Source organism: Punctularia strigosozonata, assembly GCF_000264995.1.
Source record: "Punctularia strigosozonata HHB-11173 SS5 unplaced genomic scaffold PUNSTscaffold_7, whole genome shotgun sequence".
In the NCBI taxonomy this organism is placed as follows: Eukaryota; Fungi; Basidiomycota; class Agaricomycetes; order Corticiales; family Punctulariaceae; genus Punctularia; species Punctularia strigosozonata.
The window spans coordinates 877,017-901,337 of NW_006767439.1; the positions used below are offsets into that span (position 1 = coordinate 877,017).

Genomic DNA, 24,321 nt, shown 5'->3' on the forward strand with positions numbered 1-24,321 from the left:
CTTTGGTTCGTACGATCCGTTCGGAAAATCAATAATTATCTGCCACACGGTGACACCCCCCGGGTTATACTCTTTCGGGCTTAATCGTTTTCTGAAGGTATGTGTCTTGTCGAGACGGAGGTTCAGTCTTGTTAGATTGGCCTGGGCGTTCGAACGTTAAGCTTAAGCACCATACCCCTTGCATGGGCAAGTATGCGTATCATCACCTGGAATTCGGACCTTCCTAGCTGGCAAAGCTTGGCGGCCGCATATGAAGGTTCTACTTCGTTAAAGTCCTCGCAAGGCTCACGTCTCCGTCTCGCATTGGCCGAGGCACTTTTGAGATGCCGAATATCCACGTTGCGCACGAAGGCCCGAGCCGAGCGTGTGCTTACTGATGTCAGATACGACCATCGCATGAACTCGGTCTAGAAGGACAGATTGCGCACTACATACCCGCTCCCGCTCCGAAACGTTGTCTGGTGGCTTCGAGGAGTTTGCTGCAGTTCTACACCGGGAGGTTAGTAGTGGCAGCTTGGTGAACGTTCGATTATAGGCAGCCCCACTTCATGTCTGCCAAGATAGCTAGCGAAGCAAATGCGCCTGAGGCTTCCGTGTGAAGAGATGGGTTCTGAATTTGATGAATCTGTGGGTTAACGTTTGCGTTGCCCTTGACACAGATGGGATTTCGAAGGCATACAATGTCCTTGCAATTTGCCCTCGATGCGTATGTGGTGTTCAAGCGCTCGAGAGCCTGAGACGCAAGCCGGTCAGAGCGTGGCACCGGGCCCTGGCTGGTGGCTACCGCTAGCGCTTTGGCTTCGCACACGGCAGCGCAACGATCAGCACGAAATTGCACGTTACAACCTCCGACTGGAGTGCTTGGGCCTGCTTGGGCCCCCCTGACCATGATCAGCAACACGACACGGCTCCGCGAAGCCCGTACTTTTTCATACCGTGCGCCACTCTAATCCCGGCCCACAAATACCCCCGCAGAAGCCTTCCCGGGATCGAGCCCGTGTCTCAACGAATTCTTTGAGCCTGGAGGCGGATCCTCGCCTCTCTTTTTCTCTGTCTGTCTGTTCCTTCCTTCACTGGACGGGGACCCTTTGCTTGTCTAAGGCGAGCAGACCGGCGCATACATAGGAGATAAGGCTACAAGTACACCATGGCCGCACCGGTACCCGCTGCCGACTTCAACCCCGTCGCGCCGTTCGACGATCGACCGCCCACGAGCCGGAAGGCGTCACAGTCGACGCTGGACGAGAAGCTCTCCCGCGCCGAGTCTGGAGATGTCGGGCTTGAGGTGGTGAAGTATGACTCGGGGGTGGATGTCGCTGTGGGGCTGGCGGCGGGGCATGTGGAAGACGCGCCTGTGGGGAGGGAGGAGAGCAGAAGGATGAGGGCAAAGCTGGATTGGCGTCTTGTGGGTTCTTCTCATGGCCACGACACTTGCCGCGAGCTAACCGCGCATATATGCGCGACTAATCACAGCTACCGTTGCTGTTCCTGATATACACCGGTGCGCGATGCCCCCTTGACGTGTCCCTTGAATGAACACCTAACCGGCGTTTCCTACAGTACAATACATCGACAAGGCCACTCTGAATTCATCCTTCGTCCTCGGCATCGCGAAGGATGCCAAGCTTACGACCGACGAGTTCAATACCCTCGGCAGTGCGTTCTACATCGGTTACCTCGTCTTCCAATACCCGCAGAACCTCGCGCTGCAGCGATTCCCTGTGGCTAAATGGATGACATTCAACCTTTTCTTGTGGTGCGTCTGGGTATCGAATGAAAGGCGATTATGACGACTGAGCGTTTCGTGCAGGTCGTTGTTCCTCGGACTCCACTGTGTATGCAAGAACTTCGGCGGCCTTTTCGTCCTTCGCTTCCTCCTCGGTGCAGCTGAGGGCTGCACAACTGCCGGTACGAACCTCTACACCCCCCTACTGCCTCCACCCTCACTCGCTTATTCAGGGCTGATGCTCATCACCTCCATGTTCTACACCCGCACCGAGATCGGCGAGCGCATCGGCTGGACGTTCCAATGTAATGGTGTCGGCACGATCGTCGGTGGTTTCCTCGCCTTCGGCGTCGCCCACGTCCAGCCGACCGCGAAGCCCAACCCGTGGCAGGCGCTGTACGTCATCACATGTCTGATGACCCTCGTCGTGTGCGGGCTGTTCGCGTGGCTGATGCCGGACAACCCGACCACGGCGCGGTTCCTCCGTCCGGAGGAGAAGGTATGTGCTTCACCCCGATCGAGATGTAACATGTGAAGCTGAGAGAGACGATCTGGGATAGGTCGTTGCGGTGCGGAGGGTGAAGGACAACCAGAACGGGATCGAAACGAAGAAGTGGAAGAGGGAGCAGTTTATCGAGTGCTTGAAGGACTATAAGACATGGCTGTTCTTCTTCTGGGCTGCCATCGCGTACGTATCTTTTAGATTCGCCCTCTCATGCCCATGCAAGAACATTAACGTCGTTGATGTATGCAGAAACCTGCAGAACGGTCTGGGCACAGAAGCGTCTCGCGTCATCAAGCTATTCGGATTCACGACGCTGCAGACGACTCTCCTCAACATTCCGACTGGCTTTGCCGTACGTTCCTGTAGCCCCCTTCATGAGCATCATGTCGCTCAACGCTCTGACTTATCCAGCAAATTCTTGGCATCACCCTCGGATGCTGGATGCTTCGCATGTGGCCCGTACGTCCTACTGTATCTCGTTTTGAATAGCTCGGTGCTGACATTGCCTTTCAAGAACTCTCGCGCCTTCATCCACAACATCTTCTGGATCCCTTCCATCCTGTCCGCCTTTCTCCTAATCTTCCTCCCTTACTCGAACAAAATCGGGCATATATGCGCCATCTATCTCCTCAGTGCGCGCCAGCAACTGCCTCGTGTCTACTTACAGAATTGCTCACCGATATCGATTTGTTCAGGCTTCGGTGGCGCACCGGGTTTCGTCATGATGCTCTCTTGGGTGACGAGTGCCACGGCCGGACACACGAAGAAGCTCGCCACCAACGGCATCTTCCTCATCGGCTACGCGCTCGGCCAGATCCTCTGCACCCAGTTTTGGAAGGACAAATACGCGCCGAAGTTCGTCGTTCCCTGGATCATCTGCCTCGTGAGTCCCCTCCCGATGTGGTATCGCCCGTCACCGTCTAAACGTTGACCAATCCGCGTCCAGTGCACGTACGCGGCGGATATCGCCATCGTCTGCGCGCTCTGGTATCTGCTCAGGAATGAGAACGCGCGTCGGGATGCCCTCGCGGCGCAGTCCGGTGGCAAAGCGGCAGACGGCGAGTTCCAGGAGTACGGGTACGTGGTCAGCGTCGACGAGAAGGGGCACGAAGTAAAGACCAAGGTGGAGAAGGGCCTATTGGATCTCACCGACCGGTACGTCGACGCTATCTTCCTGTCCGGCGCGGCCTCGAACAATCTCTGACTGACGTGGTCGCGTTGGCAGGCAAAACCTCGCTTTCCGCTACGTGCTCTAGAGGGTGTATGTTGGATTATGTTCGCTGTTTGTTTTGTTTTGGAATTCCTTGCTATCCAGATAATGTGGGAGCATTGTTCCCTGCTCATCAACTAATGGTGGTCCTCCCACCACATGAATATTACTCGTATTGCTCGTATATTAAGCAGATTTTTTTTTCCACGAACATATCAATCAGTACGCTGATGGATGGATCCGGCGTTGAGCATGGTGTATCGAAGTCTGCTCATCCGCAATAGCTAAGCATCCCTGAAGCTGTCATCATCCAGCTTCTCTCATCAACTCCAATAAGTTCAGTGAGCCTATGCCACCACAATCTTGAAATGAACCGCGATTAATACAGATTCTAAATTCTTTGTTCGCACTGAGCTACACTAGTGCACTGTTTCCCACAACATTTTTTTGCATACGTCGTGGTTGGTACGTATGCACACCAGACAGAGAAACATGGTAAAATGGTCGTTGCTGATATTGCAGATGCAATCTAACCTTGAGGAACTTGTACGTCCGAAAAGCGTCAGGCAACGGTAATAGCCAGAGATGTGAATGGAATTGTTGGCGAATTGCATGCGCCATCGGCGCGCAGCGTATGTACACGCAAACTTGCACTGTCTTTGGAGGAACACCTAGATAGGAAGTGTTGACCAGAGAATCATAAGGGAAGATAGTAGTATGTGCCCCTATTGAGTCAGTCATTCGCCATCAAACACCTCAAGCGTTTACTCTTCAGACGTATGACACTGTCGACGTGTTCGTAAATTTTCTTCTCCAAGCATGCGTTGTGTAGCGCTGCTGCATCGGCGTCCTTCGACTCAAAATATAGCTGATAAGCCTTCTTCAGAACATCGGCATCCTCCTTTGATTTGGCGTTCTTGAAACCGTACTCCGCGACCAGAACTGGATGCGGTTCGACAACAGGTTCCTGTATATTGTCGTACAGAGCATAGCTCTTGAGGTCCCAGACAGCGGGTCTCAGGAGCCCTGTTGCGCTCGCAAAGTGTTGCGGGAGGTGTCCCGCCAGTCCTTTGGATTTCATAAGTGGTAACAACGAATGAGTTATGTATGCTCGGTGAAATCTCTCGAATGTGCATTTTGTGATGAGATCCCGGTAGGTGAGGTGAAGCGCCCATTCTTCGAAAAAACTGGTGCATGCGCAATAACCCATGCTGATGTATTGCACGGAGTCGGGAGGGGGACGAATATCGCAGAGTAGGAAGCCATAGAACTCGTGACAACTGCGCTTATCCGCATCCCAGGAACGAAAGACCCTTTTGGCGTCGTCCAACGAATCGCCAGGCGGTTGACGCGTGAGTTCCCAAGCTGCTTTGAACATGCCCTTCTTGAATTCTTCCCCGGCTAACGGGCTCGGTTCGGAAGTGGGAACGAATACGTGCTCATGCTCGAGGAACCACGAGTAGTGTTCTCCACGAGAGTCTTCCGGTCTCTTCTCGAATTCCCCCTTGATATTCCGAGCCAGTGTCCCTTCAATTCTCCACTTATGAAGACGGCCTGGCTTGACCCCGAGCAGGTTGATGAGGTCAGTATAGATGCCGAACAAAGAGCGTTAATCCTCAACGTTGGTGATGTTGTTGAATCCGTAATCAACGAAGGTCTGAAAGTGATTTCCCATTATGCACTTCTGAACTGCGCGCGCCAGGTGGTGAGCGGTGGTGACCGTAACGTTGCAATGAAAGACGTGCTCTATCCAATCGCGCTGCTGGCATTCGCGACCGCAGTACCACGCTTTGTTGCAGCCGGCGCATCGGCTCAGGTTTGTGTCCTGTCTGCCACACTTGTTGCATTTCTTCTGTGACGACATGGAACCAGTGGAAGGGACTTGAACGGCGTTATTCATATAAAGGTTCAAGCAGCGATGCGTATTACGCACTCGTGGAGACTGATAGGACTGGATAATGGAAGCACTCGGAACGACAATTGCGCGTACACTCCGCTTTGCCAAGGGTACAAATCTCTCCGCGGGACGCGATGCTGGTACACCTGATAATCAGGATCTGTGTCCGCCTCAGCCGAGGGGAAATGGGGCTGGGATTCGCTTAGGTCGACGTCCCCACGCGATATCAACAATTCCTGCGAGTTTCTAGTCCTCTCGCAAGTATGAATGGCTGTAGCTGCTATGCGGGGAATATGAGAGAGAATCCACAGTTGAAGTACATGTGCAACCGCGAGCGATCGGATTTGATGGACACCGTGCGGCCTCGTGCCGGCGTGAATTCAAACGCCACAGTCTGCGGTTGTCTCCCGTCTTCCAAGTCACCAACTCTGCTTGGCCTCTGCATAATGCGCCGGAAGGTCCAGCACACACACAGAAAATGCCCGACTTGACTGCATGATGCATGGCTAGGCATGCGTACAATGCAAAATGTCTGGTCGGCGAAATCGCGATCGCGAAGCCACCACAATGCTTTGCTTTGTTTTGGGAGGGGGCCAATAATGATTGCTTTCACCGACGTATTTCGCCAAGTTAGGCGCACAAACCGGTACTAGGATGCTTGTTCGTGATAACATGCTCGTCGCTTGGGCAGACGAGGATACGGCCTTCATTGCGGCAGCGACGCTAGGAAGAACGCACTTGGTCTCACCCGAGGCCCCTGTTCCGGGCCTTGGCGATGCGGTGGGCCTTGCAGATTTCAGCGACGCGGACAATGCCATCCCACCCGGAGTGTTGTGGCCAGGGTCTTGCACCGTGGTATAAAACGGCCGCTACCTCAACCACATCACCCCCTTCATACACCGAAAGTATCTGCTGCCGCCATTCTCCGGACAAAATGTCGTCGATGAACACCAAACCCCCAGTCCCATTCCCGAACTTCGCGCCTTCTTTGCAGCACCCTGATATGGCGCCACCTATCGGTCGTCGCTGGGGATCACTCACGCCGCTCGATCCCGGGGAAGACAAGGCCATATACTTCAACAAAGGACGTTTCGATCTCTACGTCCTCCAAATCGGGGCCGTCATAGAATGGGATGGGAAGCACACGCGTGACTCCCGGATCACCATCAGACGTTCCATCGAAGCACTGCATATCCAGGTAGTTCAAGGCGGCTCGTGATTGTCAATGCCACGTCAACTCACTGACTTGACTGTCATTAAGGTCGAAAATAGGGCTCTCAGGAACGAAGAGAAATATCGGCTGATGCCCGGAGATCGGGTCAAGATCGGGGAGAAGCGTCAGTACTGTGTCTTCTCAGATCAACTCTGAAATGATCGAACGTCCTCTTAGTTTATCGCTTCAACCTGCTTACGGACGATAAGACATACCGAAGCGGTTTCTGGCGGTTCTATTCCCGAAATCATGCATCATATGGAGAGTGGACCGAGGAGCCTAGAGACGTCACGGTGCTAAAATTCCCCTCTCCTTACTTCGGTGGCCTCTCGACGAACTGGGCACATGCGGCTTGCGAGGTGACTCGTTCGAAGGATCTGAATCACCCGAACATAGTCGAAGTGCGTGAAATCTTCAAAAGCACCACAGAAAACGATTACCACGATTGTTTGTTCTTCGCTATGCTATTGGAGCAATCTTGTTTCAACTAACCTAATCATTATCAGATGCTATCTGTAACGAAGAATACCGAGCGTTGTCTCTCGATGCAATAGGGAACATCACGCTCAGTACGTTTTGCTCGTATGGTCTTCGAATCCCCTTCTGACAAACCCATTAGGCACATTGCAGAGCTACGCCCGCCAAATATGCGAAGCCCTGGCAGTGAGTCTATGAACCTTGGGATAATTGCATTTACCAACATTTTGAATTCACAGTACATGCACGGCAAAGGCTTGGTCCATCTGGACGTCACCTTCGAGGTAAAGCGTACAAATCCGCGTGGCTGTCTAAACGCTGACGATGGGCTCAGACCATCTACCTGGATAAGAACGGAAACATCAAGCTCCTTGACATAGGCTTCACTCGCGACTTGATCGCACGGGCAAAAAATGCCCCATGCACGATTGAACTCGAAGTACGTTTGCCATGGTTCGTCCCTATCGCCAGCGTTTGACCTTTGTGAACGATCAAGCCCTTTCACCGGAAATCGCCCATCTCTTGGGCCCCCGAGCTTGCAACCCTCGGTCCCATCGACGAGACCGCCGATAGTTACGCGCTTGGGACACTCCTATATCTCCTGTTGGTCGCACTCGTTCCAGCTGAATGTCTCATCAACTGATATGAAATAGCCACTGCGGTGAAGATGTCAACACGATACCGAATAAGAACGGCTTAACGTGGGTGCAGCAATTACGGGCTCGCAAGAGCGCGTATGATCGCGTCAAGGACTGGCAGTTCAGCGATACTTGTGATACTTCCTCTTCTCTGTACATTGAGCTTGTCTGACGTGCTCTACAGTTGCAGATTTTCTCCGTAAGCTACTCGTCAAGGACCGGACAAAGCGTATCACGGCCGCTCAAGCACTCGAACACCCATGGATGCGGGAAGAAATCAAGGAGAGCGAGAACGACATGAGCCACGATGAAGAGGAGGCGAGTGTCGTCAGCGAGGAAAGCGGCGATGACGGCGAAGGGAATTCGAGCGTTGCAGATGAGGAGGAGAATGCGGACGATATCACCGTCGACAGTGAGAACGAAAATGAGACGAGCGTCGATGGCGAGGGAACCGGTGATGAACTCGATGCAGACGACGAACACAGCACCGCAACGGAAAGTAGCGAGAACGAGGACGAGGAGCTGGAAACCGAAACCGACACCGAATACGAATACGATATAGATATGGTCACCGATGAGGAGGACGAGGACGATTCAGAGTTCGACGACGAAACTGCACACGATAGCGACGTCGAGACCATATACCCTGCCGACGACGAAACTCCGCACCAGTCCGATAATGAGAGCGTTCACGTCGGCGAGGACGCTACCAGTGCCAACGCACGTCCTTCGAAGAGGAAACCATCCGCACAGAATTCATCTACGGACGTCCTCAACGAATCGCCCACGAAGCGAGCGAAGCTGTCGGAAGGTGCCGTCGTAGCGAAGACGGTGGAGCGCATGGCTAGCCTGCATCTGGACGACAAGCTCGCCGCTTTCAAGAACGCCGCAAAGAAGTTCAACCCTTCCTCCGGGCGCGCGAACACCCTCAGGGTGAAGCCCGTGCGCCGGCTCTCGACGTGGGCTGCCTTGAAGCTTGACGAATAGGACGCATCCTCGACGAGCGTGCGACGATAGCAGACGCTAGATGTGCGCAGAACAGTGTTCATTGGTATGCAACTAGAACAAGACAATATAATCCCGGGTTTTGATCATCTTGAGCCAAATAATTCGTGAATGTAACACACTTGACGGTGTATCTTTCCTTGTGCACACACAGTGATAGTATTCACGCGTTATCGAGATGTCAATTGACGCAGTCGATTCATTGAGATGGAAATTATGCGAGTCTATAATGTACCATTTGATTATACTACTCTAATGATCAGATCCGGGAGGCGCTGCGGAACAGGGATAGGGTAGGAAGTAGTTCGCATGCAACTCTAGTTGGGAATGGACGAAGGGAAAGGGGTGACGCTCGCCGAGGTGGTAGCGGACTCGGAGTCGAAGTCGAGCGCGTTGACAAGATCGCCGAAGATATCGCGGGCCGCGACGGAGGCGGTGGAGATGGCGGAGGATGACGCGGACTCGGAGGTGTAGTCGAGCGCGTTGACGAGGTCATCGAAGAGGTCCCGAGCCGCAACGGTGGCGGTGGGGGCGGCAGTAGTGCCTGAGGTGGAGGAGTAGTCGAGCACGTTGAGGAGACCGTCGACGTCCTCGAAGACATCGCGAGCGGCTACGGCTGACGCGGTGGGAGCGGCACTCGAGGAGTCGGCGGAGGTGTAGTCCAACACGTTGATGAGCCCGTCCACTTCGCCAAAGATGTCGCGAGCAGCCACTGCGGACGCGGTAGGAGCGACGCTCGAGGGGTCGGCGGAGGTGTAGTCCAACGCGTTGACGAGATCGCTGAAGAGGTCGCGAGCGGCGAGCGACGGAGTGGGCGTCGCGTCCGTCGAACCCGTGGAGGTGAAGTCGAGGACGTTGAGCAACCCGTCGACGTCATTGAATACGTCCCTGGCACCCATAGTCGCGCTTGCGGTGGCGCTGCTGAAGGAGTTGGTAGCGTCGGGAACGTCCAACGCGTTGATCACGTCGCCGATCTCGGTACCGACGTCGCCTAATGAACCGAGACCGAGGAGGTCAGCGTCGGCTCTGCTCCCAAGGACGGGGAGTGAGGGAAGAGTCGGGGTGTTGACCGGGACGGGAGGAAGGGAGGGGCTGCCTGGAAGGGTGGAACCCGAGACTGGGAGGTTGGATGCGACGGCTGCAACGGGAGGCGGTGCTTCGACGTTGCCCACAGGTAGAGCAATTGGCAGAGAGGATGAAATTGCAGCCGGGGGAGCAGGGAGAGTTGCTGATGGGACAGAGGGGGCAGCTAAGAAGAAGGAAGAAATCAGCGAAAGGTACCATGGGCACGATGGGAGGTGAATGGCTTACCCATCGTAGCAGCTCCAGCAGACTCGGCGGCGCTAGACACTGGCGCTGCAGATACTCCAAGCACAGCTATGGAGGAGCAGGACAGGGCAGCGAGCGCCGAGAGGGAGAACGAGGAGGACATGGAGACGCGCATGGTGTCTGAGTTTGGTTGGGTTGGGTGAGTTAGGGTAAGAGCGAGTGAATTTGGGCTTTTGGTAGGGAGTGGAGAGTGCGGTAGATGGGAGAGCTGGTTTCTGGTGTTTGGCGTCTCCGACGAGGAAATTTATAGCCAACGAGGCGTCGAGGCGCGGATAAACGAGGGAGACAAGCGGATGGTTGGACGGCAGTCGGATAACCTGGTTAGTTATGATCGCATTCCGCGTTGGTACGGATAGACGACTCGAGTATATGCATTGGTCAGACGCCGGATGTATGCCATATTGAGGGGTTCCCGGCTCGAAGTGTTTGATCCGTTTCGCCTTCTGTTGACAGTAGTCACTACATCCGTCGCCGCATGTATGCTTCCCCTTTCCGCTGAGGTTCGCCTCGGATGTCCAACTTCGCAGCCGTGTTGCGGACTGACATCGGGTCCCGTCCAGCTGGTTGTTCCACTTCCGCTTTGCGATTCCGCTTTGTAGCGCAATCTAAAGTCATAGACGCTGATCAAACCCGAGGTCAAGGGTATTCAGGCCGATTGCCAGCCATATTGGCTTGTCTCTCCGTTGCAGCCTTTCCGGTTCGATAACCGTGCTCAATAATGGAATGGAAAAGGAACAATCTGAGGTGGGCGCGTCAATGCAGAGTGGGCGAGCCAGACGATGTACTCGACGCGGCGGCCACGGTCAAGAGTCGAAGTGCTGCGCGTCGCTGTGTATGCTGTCTCCAAATTGGGAGCACCTCGTCCTAAATCGGGAACGCGTCCAGCTCACCTTCTCCTTCTCCCTCCGACAGCCCGTAGAATCCTCCTCCCATAATTACTGGCTTGCCAGTCTCTGACTCCGCAAGTCCTCTACGAGGCTACTGCAGCTAGACCAGTCGCCTGCGCAAAAGCAGTTACACCTGAGAACTTGCTTGAATATACCACACGAATACGTGGCACGAGCGTCAGCATGTTCTCCACCCGCGTCGTCCTCCTCGCGCTGCTCGCGGCTGTCCTACACGCGTCCGCACTTCAAATCAAGTCACCCAAGGCGGTCATCACCTCCAACTCCGCCGAGGCGCTTGCCTCAGAAAAGTGCGTCTATGCCCTCGCATCTTGTGCAACTAGGGACTAACGTGGGTTCCCGTGCAGTCTCGATGTGAAGGGCGAGCCTGCGTCGCTGACCCTCGGTCCGAGCGACACGCTCAAGCTCACATTCCAAGTCGAAGAGGACGGCAAGGGTGTGCAGCCGCATCAGACCTTCCTCCGCTTCTACGACGAGCAGACGGGCGAAGAGGGCATTCAACCCGTCCGGGTCTCCTCCGCCGGAAAAGCCAAATTCGAACTTGTGCGTAGCCCCTCCCCTCCTCCCTACCGTCGCATATAGACTAAACTAACGATCGCGCGCAGAACATGGCCCGCCCGCCGGCCTCGCTCCCGCCGACGACGACGCACCCGCTCCTCGTCGAGCTCCTCCTCGGCTCCTTCACGCACGCGCCGGCTAAATACACCCTCCTCTCGCTCACCCTCCCCGCGTCCGGGTCCGCGCCGCCGCACCCCGAAGAATCGACCTTCCACCCGCTCCCGCCGATCGCGCACACCTTCCGGCCGGAGCAGAAGGTTCCGCCGGTCTTCGTCAGCGCCGTCTTCGTCGGCATCGTGCTCGCGCCCTGGATCGTCCTCCTCGGCCTCGTGAGCGACCCTTCCTCCCCTCTTGACACGCATATACTGACCCAACGTTGTCTTGCGCGCCGGAATCGTAGTGGTCGAGCATCAAGCCGCGCGTGCCGCACCTCTTCTCGCCCTCCATCCTGCCTTTCACCGCGCTCCTCACCGCCTTCGAGGGCCTGCTGTTCACCTACTGGCTTCGTCTGCGCCTCGGGCAGGTGCTCGCGTATGGCGCCCTCCTCGCGATACCGACCGTCTTCGCGGGCAAGCACGCGCTCGCGAGCGCATCTGCATGGAGGCAGGGCCGGAAATAGAACCTCCAAGAATGTGTAACGGATCCTACAAAATGATATCTATGGTGCTTGTTCCTTACGAAAACCGATAGTGCGCTTCGCAGTAAGCCCTGCCGATTGGTGCAGAACCTGCGAGATCGTATTGCTTACATACGATGACTTCGAGTTGACCTCGATGGCGCCGACCATTCAGTTCCGTTTTGCGGATCTTCCTTCTTGGGTAATGCCCCTGACTACGCTCCAACTGCCACTGATTCGCCATCGGTTCTCTTTTTTCCGCACTCGACGAACTGCATCTTGGGAAGCACAACTGCACATACCGAGTGCATACTCAGACCGCGCGGAAGATAATACGCTCTTATTCGAAAATCCAAGCCGGATACTTGTACGCTTCAAGATCCGCGCAATCAACCTTGTTTGAGGCTCACCGCTCCGCACCTCTCTTGCTCGAGTTCCCGAAGATCTGCTTTAACCTTATCACCCGACCTAGTGTCGAGCGCTCTCACAGCTTCCCAGAAGAGACCAAAGAGAGAACCTCAGGGATCCAGAGATGTACTGGCTCGACGAGAGCAGCCCTTAAGATAGCTGCGGCCTACCAATCCGCATGGGCCCTCGACCGCATCCTTTCTGCCTACCGCGCGTAGATTGACAAAACTCGTCGTACGGGTCAACCTAAACTACCTTTCCGTGCCCTACGAGCATCTCGAGTTAGATGAGTCCACGCGCGCACACATTTCCTGGTCGACGACATAGCTTTGGATGCGCTCGTGCGGATCTTGCAGCGTCGGTGTGGTTGCGAGGTCCCCTCGTCCATGGGGAAGCTCGACGTGTAAGTCGAACTCCCTCACGCGTCCCGTCTCACGTTGATGGCACTTCGCATGGAGCGTCCTCGAGATGCTCGTCTTCCAGATTGCGCAAGAGGACATCCTGTCGGCGATCTACCTACTCACCTACCGAGGCAGCTGCTTAGCAAGGAGAGAATATCGAACAGTAACACACATCATATGCTTGCAAGAGGCAACAACATACAATTAACACTACTGATCTGTGCATATGGATGCTCTCTAAGAGCGCAGAGGCAAAAAATTGAGCACGACGACCGAGAATAGTCTGAATCGAGTTGCGCGGATATGTATTAGCTGGCGTCGGTGGACGCATGACTCTACGCAGAAGCGCGCTGAGGAATGGTTCAAGGATAACCGGAAAGTTATAACAGGTTTAGTCGTACGAACCAACCATCGATAGCGCCAATTGCGGCTCAACGACGTACGGCGATATCGAGGCTTTTGGTTATGTGCGCAAATGCGTACGGCTTGAGGATAACTCTCTCGATAGCCTGGCGCGGCTTTTCACGCGAAGGCATGAATATGAGGCCCCTCTCTACGCAAAGTCGCCGAGTGGCGGCAATGCGCTTGCCAACGCGAGGACGGGTCGCTCAACCTATAGCGAAGCAGTCCTTGATCTATTTTTGCGTTCTCCATACCCCCCGATGAAGTCACTACGGAATAAGATCGCCAAAACATAGACCTTGGTTGACTTCGCGGATACATTGGCGCAGGCTGGTTGCGGCTTGCAGAAACAATAATGAACCTCGAGCTCTACAATTTCACGATGGTACACGCAAGGCTTAGAATCCCTTGTAAAGGTCCGCAATCTGTTTAGGAGCGATAGGTATTTCGCTGATCTGCGCCAGGTTGGCGGGCTGCGCTTTGGTGCGCGAGCCGCTCTTGCTGCTCGGCGGGTTGATCTTGCCTGTGCCGTAGGTCGCCTTCGCGGGCGGGGCTTTGAATGGGTGGGCTTCGGTGTTGAACACCCCTGAGGAAACAACGGGAGCTTAAGCAGCGCACTTAGTAACAAGCCGAGGAGATACGCACAGTCGTTTAAGCTGATATGGTTTGGGTCGTCGAACGTGAGGTAGAGGTATTTGAGCACCTCGGCGTAGAAGAACGACTGCGTGTCATCCATAAGTGTCGTTGTCTTCGAGTTGACGTCGTTGATCGGCGCGTAGGCGCCCGTCTGCGGCGCGCGGGTGAAGTCTTGGAAGCTCTGCACGACGGCGGCCGCGCGGTCGAGGTACTTGGTGTCGCCCGTAACGCGGTAGGCGTAGAAGTTGCTCTCCATCACCTCCGGACGCTGGAGCCAGAAACCGTCGCCGGAGTAGATGTAGAAGCCGTGCTCCTGGTAGAACGCAAGGTCGGACGCGGATGGCGTCTCGCCCGAGAAGTTGGTTTGGGGCGAGATCCACGCGAAGGCTTCGGGACCGATGCCGGTCGCGGTGCCGGCGTAGGTGTTCCAGCAGGCGTCGACGAGCTTGAGACCGACATCGACGATCGTTTTGTTGTTGAGCATCTGGCCGCCCATGAGCCAGTTGCCGCCGTGGAAACAGGCGAGATGCGAGCCGATTACGCGAATCTCCGCGTCGTCGGTGAAGTCGGCAAGGTAAGTCCAGTTGCCTACTGTCGAGGTCTGGAACAGACGTGAGCGATGGCTCAATATGAATCGGGCCACGGCAGCGTAATATGCTTACACTGAGGAGGGTCCTGATGGAGCTGTCGACAGCGGTCGCCCATACGGTCGCGAGGTCATCATGCGCGTTTGTCAGACGAGGGTACTTGATCAGGTATTCGAGGTAGCTGTCAGTGCCTCCACCCCAAGTCTAAGCCAATTGTTATCATAAAGTATGCATGGCCATGTTATTCGTGCCACGCACCACGTAGGCGCCGACGGAGTCACCGGTGGAGGGGTCAATTCCTTGTCCTGGGAGTCCGGGCAGTGGGTCGGGCTATATGGAAATGCGAATCTGGGTAAGCTACACACGGCGCATCCAATCACGTTCAACACACCAGACTGGCAATGTGCTCGACAGATGCAAGGGCCAAGCTCTGGTACGTGGCGTTCCCGGTGTAGTGGCTAAGCGGCATCTGATTAGCACTAATCCACAGAAGTGGAGGCCAATAGGCACTCACGTCAAGCGGTCCCATTCTAGCGTGAGCTACTCGTATCGCCCCGGCCATCAGTACGGCAGAGAGAAACACGGTGGCATCATCCTTACTGTGCCAGCCTCTGCCACGTTAGACTAGGGCAAATGAGTTACACACTTTGTGTGGCTGCTTGGGCAATGACTCACAGTATCGAAGTCAGGGATGTTAGTGGTGAAGTTGAGGTGACCGAATGGGATTGGGCTCGACTGGGAATCTTGAGATTAGTGTGTTGTGGCGATGACGAAAGCGTAGGTGCCCACGCCGGTGAATCCGAAGACGAGCTTGTTTGCGACTTCTTTTGCTTTTTGGACGAGGATCGGGAACTTCTGCCCGCTGAGCTCGTAAGCGGCCAGGAAACCACCCACGTAGCGAATCGTGGTTTCGAAGACACTACGAGAACGATGAGTATATGTATATACTCAGCGTATGAATCTATGCACCTGATAGTGCTGTCCGTCGTCGTGAGATTGAAGTCGATGGTCGCAGATTTGTTGACCGCTTCCAAGAACCAGTCCTAGAATGCGTGTGAGCATAGCAATCACAACCCGATCGGAGAGATCGCTTCTTCACCTCAATGCCCATGATCAACTGCACAGATAAGGTTCATCTTGTGGCCATGTCGCCGAGAGAAGCCTCGAGAAGGCTCACCATAGTGTCCATGGCATCGACCATCGAGGCTCCCCAGCCGCCGAGGCCGTCCGCGAAGCTCTTAGACTCCGGGGTGAGGTCATCATGTCCGAAAGCGAACTCCCTAAACAGATGAAGTCAGAACATGCCTTAAGACAATTTCTGTGTGCTACAATAGCGTACCTGTAGGCGGAGTAGGTGTCCGTGAAGATCTTCTTCACGGCTGCCTTGTGCGCAGCGGCACTCGCGGGTACGGTCAAGCCCGGTTTCTGCACTTGGGCAGCTTGAACCAAAGCCGACGGAGAAGCTCCGCTGAGAGCTACGGCGGCGACTAGAAGCTTGCGGAGATGCATGAGGCTCCGATAGCGTTCAGAGCGAACTGAGAGGAGGTCGTCTGGGCGCCTGGCGTGCAGGCACACTTTGTCCGCTTTTTAAGAGACTGCTGGCGTCATATCTTTAGCGTGCTTCATAGAAGATTCGACGAGATGATGGCTGCCTTTATCGAGTACAAGCGCCATGCCTAGAAGACCAGGAAGCGGTATTAAGGAAGCCCTGCAATACACCTGAGACGGACGATATCGGTCATTTGGTGTGTCACGCACTATGCCCGCTCGTCAACGATCAATCCGATGGAGGATACTGCCGGCCAATTGAGAATGGGGCTCGAGTCGACATTTGCGCAATTGTACTGAGCAGACTACGATCAGCGAGTCAACAGGAGCATCTGTGAGATGTGAGGTCATCCCGTGATATGTGCACACGTGGCGGAAGTTCAGGAAGCGGCGAAGCATCCAGCGTGTCACCGTCGGTGGAACTTGTTCAGTGCGGCCTCGAGAGGGATATACATCGGAAACAAGCAGACAAATACCCGTGAGCGGGTCATACATAAAGCCTCGTAACCATTCAACCCGTATCTCCTCAAACGACGACCCGGAACACGTCCTCGTCTCTCGGTAACGCTACCCCATGTCTGCAAACGGAACAAAAGTCAGTGCATGGTCGTAATCTTCCGAAGTTTGATCGAGCGACGACGCACTTCGCCTTTACATGCGACCGAAGCGCGTTCAAATCCCACAATCTCACGTTGCTGGCAGCGACTGGCCTGCTTTTGGCGACCCGCGGGGCACTCGTGACGCGCTCGGTGGAGCCAGCCGACGACCCAGCGTCGCCATTTGAGGCGAGGAGGACCGTACCGCCAGGGGCATCAGACGCGATGTTGACATCTGGACTCGTCGAAGGGGCGGGATGCTGGATGCAGTGGCGGCATCCGTACACCTTGTGACGATGCTCTTTCTTTGCGCCGATGCTCGGGGTGAACAGTCTCTGCGTCAGCCCTAACTCCAATGGTTGGGTCAAGACGAGGTCGGCCTCTTCGCGGGAGATAATAGTTATCTCCATCGTCTCATGCCGCCCGGAGTGACCAATCTAGGACATTTCAGTCAGCTCGCCGCACAAAGGGAGAATAACAGAACTGTTCACCATGGATTGGAAGTCCATCAGAATGACCGCTTTGCAGGAGAGACACCGGATGCGAGCTCCTATGCCACTGAGCTGGGCTTTACATTCCGGATCGTCAGGTTTGAGGCCGAGTAGCGAATACGCTTGGGCGATCACATCGATGACCTATAGAGCGAACCCATGAGTGAAGCCCAAAGGGCCAAAAGGCTATTGAAAACGTGCCTGTCGCTGCGGGATGAAATTATCGGCATTCCATTGGTGTTTCCTCTTCTTCTCGTCTAATCCCCGGCACTCGTGCCCACATACCCCGGCAAAATCGAGGCACCCGTCCGCGTCGTATTTTCGGGACGTCGTGCGGCAAACGGTGCAAACGAATCTTGCCGTGACCCGGTCCACCGGGTGGAGCACGTTCTGCGACGTCGACTGGTACTCGGGATAGCCCAGTCTCGCGGCGAGTGTCGCGCGCAGCGCGTCACGCCACTTCTGGATATCGCCCATGACAGCTGCAATGGGATCGTCGTCCTGTTTCAATGTTGCTTTCAGGTTGATCGACGGATTGCCTTGCAGTGCGCTGACGGCAGGCAGCTTCCGAAACTCGGAAAGGGAAGGCATGTTCCGCTCTCCTTGCGACTGTATACGTTGGTGAAACTTGGCGATCTCATTACGCCGTTTCCGACGAAGTTCTTCAGCTTTTTGACGCTCGCGGCGCTCGGATATCTTGGTCATGTCTGCCTGAATGGCCTGTTTCAAGGTGGCAAAGTCTTGAACATGGCTTCAATGAGCACTCTGCGCAGCAAGGATAAAAGATGGTCATCGCTTACCGAACTCGGATATAGTCTCGAATGTAACCATACGACTCCTTTCCAGCGCGCCATATGTCTCGCTGTTGTGCAAGTCCCATTGATTCCATCCCTCTCGGGCCGCGAAAAGGTCGCGTCTGGCATAAACGTACTCTGAGCGGCAAACCTGTCAATGATGCTAGACGGGACTCACAAGGCTCCCAAAGCTCCCTTGGCGCTATCATATTTCTTCTGCCACTTTTCGGACCACTTGACCAGAGAAACGGCATGCTGAATTGACAATTATTAATTTTAAATTCATGCGCTAGCCTTGAACCCAGCGTATCACGCACCGTCATGATCCGAGATATTCTGCTAGCTACAACGGATTTGGCCTGTGAAGAACATGAGTCCACAAATCATCGTCGCGAAAGATCGCCAACACCTTGAGAAGCTCCTCCTTGTTCGGCGAGAGCTGAGCTTTGTTGTAGTAGTCTCTCGCCTCGTCATGTTGACTCCGAAGGTAACGTTTCCTCGTATCCGGCCCTTGCAGAGGATTTGTCAGGGCCTCATGGTAACTGATGCTCCATGACTTACAGTACTGGCTGGCGGATAGTGCACTGGGATGACTGGTAATCCAATGAGCCTGAACAATGGAAGAATATCATATTATAGACGACTTACCACTCGGCGGCGAGAAGCCATTCCAGGTAAGGTTCTGCCATGTACACTGACATAAGGTATTGGCTGGTGCGCAGGCAGGTCAATCAGGGAGCTTGACTAAGGGAAAGGCGGCCTAACTCTCTGTATTTATGGATGCATTTCGCCTGAGCGAGGGAATTGAGTTAGTTCCGGGAGCTCAATGATGAGATGTACTGTACTGACGGAGTTGCACAAGCGAACCCTGAGTGAAAAGGACTCGTACATTTTCTTCGTGAACGCGCCGCAAACCTACGAAAGGTATGTTAACGGGAGAAGATGGTGTATGTAAGAGAACAGAATGTACGTAGCATATTCCAGGGTCGTATATGAACGCAGCATATGCCGCTTCGTGGAAGTTAGGAGTTGGGTCCGGTATGGGCTCCGGTTGAGCTCTAGCTCGCGCTTTGCGCCAGATGTAAACCGTCGCGGGGTTTTGGACAAGGGTGTCGCAAAGCACCTTGCTGCATCTCGCCACTGCGAGTATGTCCCGGGGAGAGGATGTGTATGACAAGATCTCTGCAAGAAGTTCAAGGGGCAGCGTGTCGAAAGGACGCCTCGGGGGTTGTGCTGGCTTCACGTCTGCTCCATCAACCTTGGTTTTCTTAGACGAGGGCTCATCATCCGCCTCGGTCGCTGGGCGTTTGCCGGGCCTGCGAGGAATAGTCTCTGGGTTGTTTTCGACGTCCATGAGGAAAGAATCGGCGTCTTGATCCGAGCGAAATGACCACGTCCAACCCGAACGTAGGGTCAATCTTTCCCAATCATTACTGGCATCTCTGAGTACATACGTATCTGAAGCAATACTTCAACGAAGAAGAGCACACATTGCCTAGTAGGCTGCTATTTCCGATGCGACCCTACTGACCTACTTGGTCCTCGCATCTGGATCTGAACGCCCAAAGCGATATCCATCTGGCATAGCGTCGTTTACTAGGGTCGTCCATCTCCTTTCTCGCCTCCGCGGCCCAATGTTCCACTTGCTCCTCCGGAAACCCATACTTGACCAGCAGCGGCCTGCGCATGTCCAACAGCGCCATGTGATTACTCCTCATAATCTCCCCCAGTTCGTGCCCGTTCTCCATACCGTTCCCGTCCCATCCTATTGGGGCGAAGAATTCGCAGTAACCCACTTCCGAGAAGAGCATGGTGTCTTGAAGCATCGTCTTGACAGTACGGAGGAGGTAGTGTTTCTCTGGCTCTATATCGGAGTTCCCGTCGCCGATGTTTGACACGATTGTGAGCAGGTATCGAGATAACCTGTTGTGAATGAGAAAAAACTCGTCGTCGCATAACTGAATCCATCATACCAGCTGTATTGCGACGAAGGTGCATCACCCCCTGCGGGTGGTATAGGCTTCTTGTGTTCGTCGAAGATGGATCCGCCGCCGTCCCCCAGGAGTAAAAGGCCTCCTAACACAGTAACCCCGATTACGATTACTCAAGTGCGCCGACAGACTGCAGTTCGAATGCACCTGGTTTAACGCAGCTGACGAGAGCATCCAGAGCGGACTTCTTTTCGACGAGCTTATCACGAGACATCAGTATGAGCCGTTGTCGTTACCGACGCCGATATACTCGCATGAATGAGCACGCTTCGACAATGCACAATGTCGCACGATGAATGGTAGGGCGTCAAACCGCCTTGAGTCAAATCCCCAGCGACGAGCCTCGAGAACACTCAGTATGGCAATCGGTCAAGGGCACTGAAATATGATTACCGGCAATTGGAGGGTAGAAGCCTAGAACTGTGCACAGGGTAAGCAAGGTATGCACACGAGTCTTGGAATACTGACATCGCATCATTTGGAACGAGGTCAAGGCCCACAACCTCAGCGTTAGGGAACTCTTCTGCAGCTTCTTTTGCCCTGTCACAAGGGGCATTCAGAATGAATGCTACCATATAACCTCTTTATCGTCACCAGATGCCAGGGCCCGTTCCGACGTCGATGATGAATGGTTGCCCTACAACCGTCAGATTCTCGACTCGTTCTCTGACTTGCTTCGGATACAACCCGTTCATGAGGAGGCGCCATATATTCTGTTGCAGGACTAGGCGCTGCATTGTATGTGAGCAGCCTTGATACGAATTCGGGATATTGATGGCTCACATGCAGCTCGGTTGAGTTGTAGGGAAGCTTGTACAATTCCTTCTGGACGTCGCTGGCTCCCTCTGGACCATCAGCGCTGTTCACCTCAGGCATTATAGATTCTGCCATTTGGAAGCGTCTCTGGGTAAGGACGGACGGTGTTGATGAGCGGGACAACGTGAATCTTCATATATACTCTTGGATCCGGACATCTGAATCAATGCGGACGTCGAAGCGCGACTTGGCTGATGGAGCGGCTAGCACTATGCACGATAGTGAGATCATCCTCCCAGGTGGCTTCTAAGATTGGTCTCAACAACACCACGGTGGACAGGAAGAGGAGAAGGTTCAGCCCGGCGCGAACCTTCTTACGTGTAGAAGGGCTTGAACGTGGGGTAAGGGAACCACAACCTGATATATTATCATAGAGACAAACGCATGGCTGAGTACATTGGTTACAGTAATAAACTGATAACGCCACGTCTAAGTTGCTTGGGTCCGATAAACAGATTAAGGAGAGCATTATTTATGGGGCTCTCATCCGAGGTGCTACATCGTGAAACTCAAAAGCTCTAGATGCCCTCGAAGCTCCCCTCCGCGCCGTTCTGGTATTGACAATCATATACTTACAAGGTACAGTATGACCATATGTCTCGGTAGCTCAGTGGTAGAGCGTGGGATTGCAGCGAGTAACGCTACAATCATCCTAAGGTCTCGTGTTCGACCCACGATCGGGACTGTTTTAAGTTCCAATCTTTGCGGTTGCTGTCGGCGACAGCGTGAAAATGCTATCAAGGTTTGAGAGGGTTATGATTGGGGTCAGGGAAGGTGCATCGATGATGTATTATTATTCCTGGAATATTTGTGTGATGACCTACCTCCGAGGCGGCACACATATGACAGGGATCGGTAGACACGCGATCAGGAAGGCAAGTTGCGTTCCATTGCGGGACTCTATATGACAAGAGATACAACTAGGAGAATATCCATGATGTTAGTAATACAGTATCAACAGAAAAAACAAGTATTAAAGGCTACACGTAAGCCCGTTATGGGACCTTTGAATGTTTTTGTGAGTGTTTGTGGGCGGAAATATCGCTACAGAGCAAGCAGACGAGGAGAGAAGATCCTATCAAAACAAAGGGGAGTAGCAGCAAGCAGCATCAAAAGCACGGTGAGGGAAACTGAATTAAGTGACGGATCGTATGGTAGGATCGGGTCGTTTTGATGAGACGTCGAGTCATTGCTTGGTCGATGATCGTGTCGTACGCCCTGCGTGGTGGAAGTTCGTCGTGGTGGGTGCCGAAAAACAAGGCGAAACAGCTTAGGCACGCTTGGCACCGAGCATAACACCACCAGTGAGGACGATGGTGCGGCCCATGTCGTAAGGGGTAGCCTCGCGAGTCTTGTCGATCGTGACCTTGGCCATGCGCGCGCGCTCGCGGCGGCTGGGACGAGAGGTGGGAGCGGCCGTTTTGGTCTCGGTAACCTTGGCAGCCACAGCAGCCTTGGACGCGAAAGTGGCACGCTTGTGGGGAGGCACGAAGAGCGCGGTGGGCTTCGCGGGGATGACCTTCGTCGACTTCTCGAGAACAATCTCAACGGAGGAGACAGTCGTAGCGGAGGTGACAGAGCCGAGGGAGTCGGCAGTGCGATCGGACTCGAACGAGAAGGCAGAGCTGACGGTGCCGGTGGAGGAGATGGAGCTGGAGCGCGAGTGGCGGGTGACCGGGCGCGAGACGGTGACGGTGGGGACAACTGGGACCGAAGGAAGCTGGATCGGAGCCTGGGTCCAGGGGCGGGAGACGGAGTTCTCGTCGACCTCGACGACGGGTGAGCGGATCTGGACCTGGCTCACGTCGGGGATGTCCTCCATCGCGGCGAGGCGGTCCCCGATGATGCGGCGCACACGGGCGGCCATGGCGGCCTTCAACTCCGCGCGGCGAGCCTCCATGTCGAGCTCGGCCTTGCGCGCCTCAACCCCGTGGGCATCGGTCCAAAGGTCGGAGGCAGAGGGTGCGCCGGCAACGCGCACGGCGATGCGACCGGGGTCGATGAACATGTCGAACTCGCGATTGCCGAGGAGGCGGCTCCACTCGGCCCAGGAGACGTTGGCGGCGACGCAGGCTGCGTGCACCGGACGAGGGGGGAGGGTAGCGGGCGAAAAGGAAAGGCAGCGACGGCCGGAGCCGCGAGTAGGGTTCGAGGGGTCCCAGGAAAGGGTGTAGGCAGCCGTGAGGTTGGCATGGAGAGCCTGGGTGAGCGCGAGGATCGTCGCAGAGTCGTAGCTGGCGAGCAACGGCTGCGTCAGGTTGAGGATGGCACGGGAAAGGGCGACGTTGAGGCTCGAAGACGCGTTCATGGTGAGAATAGAGTGTATCGTCCGGCGATCGAGTGAAGTAAGGCTACAGATAGTTTGATGCGAGGCGTGAATGTGAAAGGGGACGAGTGCGCTTGTGCTGCTTGGGATGAACGTGAACGAAGTGTCTGGAGCCAGCCAGAAAGAGAATGTTAGATGAGCATACTCTGAGCAAGTTGCTGGCTTAAATACTGACCTAGAGCGAGGATACCGGATACAAGGCGGAACGGAAGTGCAGATCCGGGAAGTTGAGAGGCCGACGAGTGGTTGTGAGACGAGTGTATGAAGACACTTGGTGCAGATCCATGCCTTTCAGTCCCGAGTTCTTATACATCCGCGCCTCCGCAGTGCACAATAACCAGGCCCGTCGCTGAGAAGCATTGGATAATGGTCGTACGCGAGGACAGTGGCCGTCGCGAGTACAATGCAACAAGCCTAATTGTCGTCACGTGCCCAATCGTCCTCATTTCCTCCGCACTTGTTCCCGATCCGTCCACCCGACGTGTCCTCCTATTGTTTGATTTTTTGCATGATCGCGACGATGCACACCACGCAGGCTCTATTTGGCACTTAATGTCCGGCCAACATTGTGCGACGTCCTGTCGGCACGATACGTTGCCCTTCTCGTGTCTCCTTGTACAGCTTGGATGCTGCATGTTAACTTACAATAACAAACAGGCGACATCATTCGTCTTGAGACTGCCAACATCTCGACCTCTGAGTCAGAGGTTCCGTACCCCGTGAACTGTGACGACGGCGCTGCGTGGCGTTGCTTTCACCGGCTGTACGTTCCGTAAGCGGCACATGGTGTAATATAGGCGCATATGCACGACTTGCTCCGTTCATAAGTACATTTCGGTGCAACGTCGGTGGTTACTCATTCTCGAGAGAATGATACAAACCTCGGCCCCTCGACCTCGCGTATTTGTCCTCTGAACGCTGCGATGTCAGTCGCACATTGATTGCACGGTGTTGGAGTGCATAATGATCACACTACCTGCATCCTAGTTCAAAGGCAAAAGGGTAACCATCACGCACGGTACCCGCCTTACCCGGACGGTGTCGTAGTCTTAGCTAGAGTTATACGATAACAACACTGACCGATACGTTGGTGACGACGCTCCGAGAAAAAGTCCCGATCGTGGGTCGAACACGAGACCTTAGGATGATTGTAGCGTTGCTGGCTGCAATCCCACGCTCTACCACTGAGCTACCGAGACGTTGATTGGAGGGCCTTTTGATGTATATATAGTCCGACGCACACCAA

At 54.6% G+C, this 24,321-nt stretch overlaps 9 protein-coding genes and 2 non-coding genes across 11 annotated transcripts; 4 read left to right on the plus strand and 7 right to left on the minus strand.

The window, feature by feature from the left end:
- The first annotated feature begins 710 nt into the window (after window positions 1-710).
- Window positions 711-3,636, plus strand: PUNSTDRAFT_103278 (MFS general substrate transporter). Its single transcript, XM_007384304.1, has 12 exons — window positions 711-1,405; window positions 1,474-1,501; window positions 1,561-1,756; window positions 1,811-1,908; window positions 1,960-2,225; window positions 2,287-2,414; window positions 2,481-2,583; window positions 2,643-2,690; window positions 2,746-2,863; window positions 2,927-3,114; window positions 3,178-3,386; window positions 3,457-3,636. Exons 1-12 carry the CDS (start codon window positions 1,148-1,150, stop codon window positions 3,485-3,487), a joined length of 1,671 nt encoding a protein of 556 aa, XP_007384366.1. The 5' UTR covers window positions 711-1,147; the 3' UTR covers window positions 3,488-3,636.
- A 538-nt stretch (window positions 3,637-4,174) lies between these two features.
- On the minus strand, window positions 4,175-4,819 carry PUNSTDRAFT_69050 (uncharacterized protein; the record flags this gene model as incomplete). The annotated part of the gene is made up of 1 exon (XM_007384305.1): window positions 4,175-4,819. The coding sequence occupies one exon, from the start codon at window positions 4,817-4,819 to the stop codon at window positions 4,175-4,177; it is 645 nt and encodes a 214-aa protein (XP_007384367.1).
- A 1,453-nt stretch (window positions 4,820-6,272) lies between these two features.
- On the plus strand, window positions 6,273-8,653 carry PUNSTDRAFT_134798 (kinase-like protein; the record flags this gene model as incomplete). The annotated part of the gene is made up of 10 exons (XM_007384306.1): window positions 6,273-6,536; window positions 6,600-6,675; window positions 6,729-6,998; window positions 7,058-7,120; window positions 7,171-7,214; window positions 7,268-7,312; window positions 7,363-7,467; window positions 7,525-7,631; window positions 7,682-7,800; window positions 7,851-8,653. 10 exons carry the CDS (start codon window positions 6,273-6,275, stop codon window positions 8,651-8,653), a joined length of 1,896 nt encoding a protein of 631 aa, XP_007384368.1.
- A 314-nt stretch (window positions 8,654-8,967) lies between these two features.
- On the minus strand, window positions 8,968-10,103 carry PUNSTDRAFT_126468 (uncharacterized protein; the record flags this gene model as incomplete). The annotated part of the gene is made up of 2 exons (XM_007384307.1): window positions 8,968-9,920; window positions 9,983-10,103. 2 exons carry the CDS (start codon window positions 10,101-10,103, stop codon window positions 8,989-8,991), a joined length of 1,053 nt encoding a protein of 350 aa, XP_007384369.1. The 3' UTR covers window positions 8,968-8,988.
- Window positions 10,104-10,139: 36 nt separating this feature from the next.
- PUNSTDRAFT_120782 (uncharacterized protein) lies at window positions 10,140-10,797 on the minus strand (the record flags this gene model as incomplete). The annotated part of the gene is made up of 1 exon (XM_007384308.1): window positions 10,140-10,797. A coding segment is annotated over one exon (186 nt), but the record flags the coding sequence as incomplete, so codon positions are not given.
- Window positions 10,798-11,280: 483 nt separating this feature from the next.
- Window positions 11,281-12,082, plus strand: PUNSTDRAFT_69138 (uncharacterized protein; the record flags this gene model as incomplete). Its single annotated transcript, XM_007384309.1, has 3 exons — window positions 11,281-11,448; window positions 11,511-11,792; window positions 11,864-12,082. Coding segments are annotated over 3 exons (669 nt in total), but the record flags the coding sequence as incomplete, so codon positions are not given.
- A 1,466-nt stretch (window positions 12,083-13,548) lies between these two features.
- PUNSTDRAFT_87845 (glycoside hydrolase family 47 protein) lies at window positions 13,549-16,221 on the minus strand. The gene is made up of 14 exons (XM_007384310.1): window positions 16,166-16,221; window positions 15,853-16,108; window positions 15,691-15,793; window positions 15,613-15,630; window positions 15,483-15,556; window positions 15,303-15,432; window positions 15,189-15,248; window positions 15,114-15,137; window positions 15,028-15,053; window positions 14,905-14,971; window positions 14,772-14,843; window positions 14,589-14,717; window positions 13,936-14,527; window positions 13,549-13,876 (listed from the first exon to the last, which is right to left on the minus strand). The coding sequence occupies exons 2-14, from the start codon at window positions 16,020-16,022 to the stop codon at window positions 13,689-13,691; spliced, it is 1,653 nt and encodes a 550-aa protein (XP_007384372.1). The 5' UTR covers window positions 16,023-16,108; window positions 16,166-16,221; the 3' UTR covers window positions 13,549-13,688.
- Window positions 16,222-16,479: 258 nt separating this feature from the next.
- On the minus strand, window positions 16,480-20,147 carry PUNSTDRAFT_144020 (uncharacterized protein; the record flags this gene model as incomplete). The annotated part of the gene is made up of 16 exons (XM_007384311.1): window positions 16,480-16,639; window positions 16,706-17,094; window positions 17,149-17,292; window positions 17,350-17,888; window positions 17,949-18,064; window positions 18,121-18,197; window positions 18,260-18,301; window positions 18,352-18,452; window positions 18,504-18,535; window positions 18,591-18,653; window positions 18,708-18,733; window positions 18,792-18,857; window positions 18,913-19,400; window positions 19,474-19,865; window positions 19,916-20,018; window positions 20,081-20,147. The coding sequence occupies 16 exons, from the start codon at window positions 20,145-20,147 to the stop codon at window positions 16,588-16,590; spliced, it is 2,697 nt and encodes an 898-aa protein (XP_007384373.1). The 3' UTR covers window positions 16,480-16,587.
- A 1,198-nt stretch (window positions 20,148-21,345) lies between these two features.
- On the plus strand, window positions 21,346-21,434 carry PUNSTDRAFT_t65. The gene has a single exon. It is a non-coding gene; the product is annotated as a tRNA-Cys (tRNA).
- Window positions 21,435-21,642: 208 nt separating this feature from the next.
- On the minus strand, window positions 21,643-23,388 carry PUNSTDRAFT_144021 (uncharacterized protein; the record flags this gene model as incomplete). Its single annotated transcript, XM_007384312.1, has 2 exons — window positions 21,643-23,100; window positions 23,273-23,388. The coding sequence occupies 2 exons, from the start codon at window positions 23,386-23,388 to the stop codon at window positions 22,020-22,022; spliced, it is 1,197 nt and encodes a 398-aa protein (XP_007384374.1). The 3' UTR covers window positions 21,643-22,019.
- A 797-nt stretch (window positions 23,389-24,185) lies between these two features.
- On the minus strand, window positions 24,186-24,274 carry PUNSTDRAFT_t66. The gene has a single exon. It is a non-coding gene; the product is annotated as a tRNA-Cys (tRNA).
- Between the last annotated feature and the right edge of the window lie 47 nt (window positions 24,275-24,321).

Excerpts from the sequence above, each read along its gene's own strand:
- PUNSTDRAFT_103278 (XM_007384304.1), top strand. The coding sequence starts at position 1,148 with ATGGCCGCACCGGTACCCGCTGCCGACTTCAACCCCGTCGCGCCGTTC. Across the intron at positions 1,406-1,473 it reads CAAAGCTGGATTGGCGTCTT|CTACCGTTGCTGTTCCTGAT; the intron begins GTGGGTTCTTCT and ends GACTAATCACAG. Across the intron at positions 3,115-3,177 it reads TTCCCTGGATCATCTGCCTC|TGCACGTACGCGGCGGATAT; the intron begins GTGAGTCCCCTC and ends ATCCGCGTCCAG.
- PUNSTDRAFT_87845 (XM_007384310.1), bottom strand. The coding sequence starts at position 16,022 with ATGCATCTCCGCAAGCTTCTAGTCGCCGCCGTAGCTCTCAGCGGAGCT. Across the intron at positions 15,794-15,852 it reads GACACCTACTCCGCCTACAG|GGAGTTCGCTTTCGGACATG; the intron begins GTACGCTATTGT and ends TCATCTGTTTAG. Across the intron at positions 15,054-15,113 it reads ACGTGGCAGAGGCTGGCACA|CTCACGCTAGAATGGGACCG; the intron begins GTAAGGATGATG and ends CGATACGAGTAG.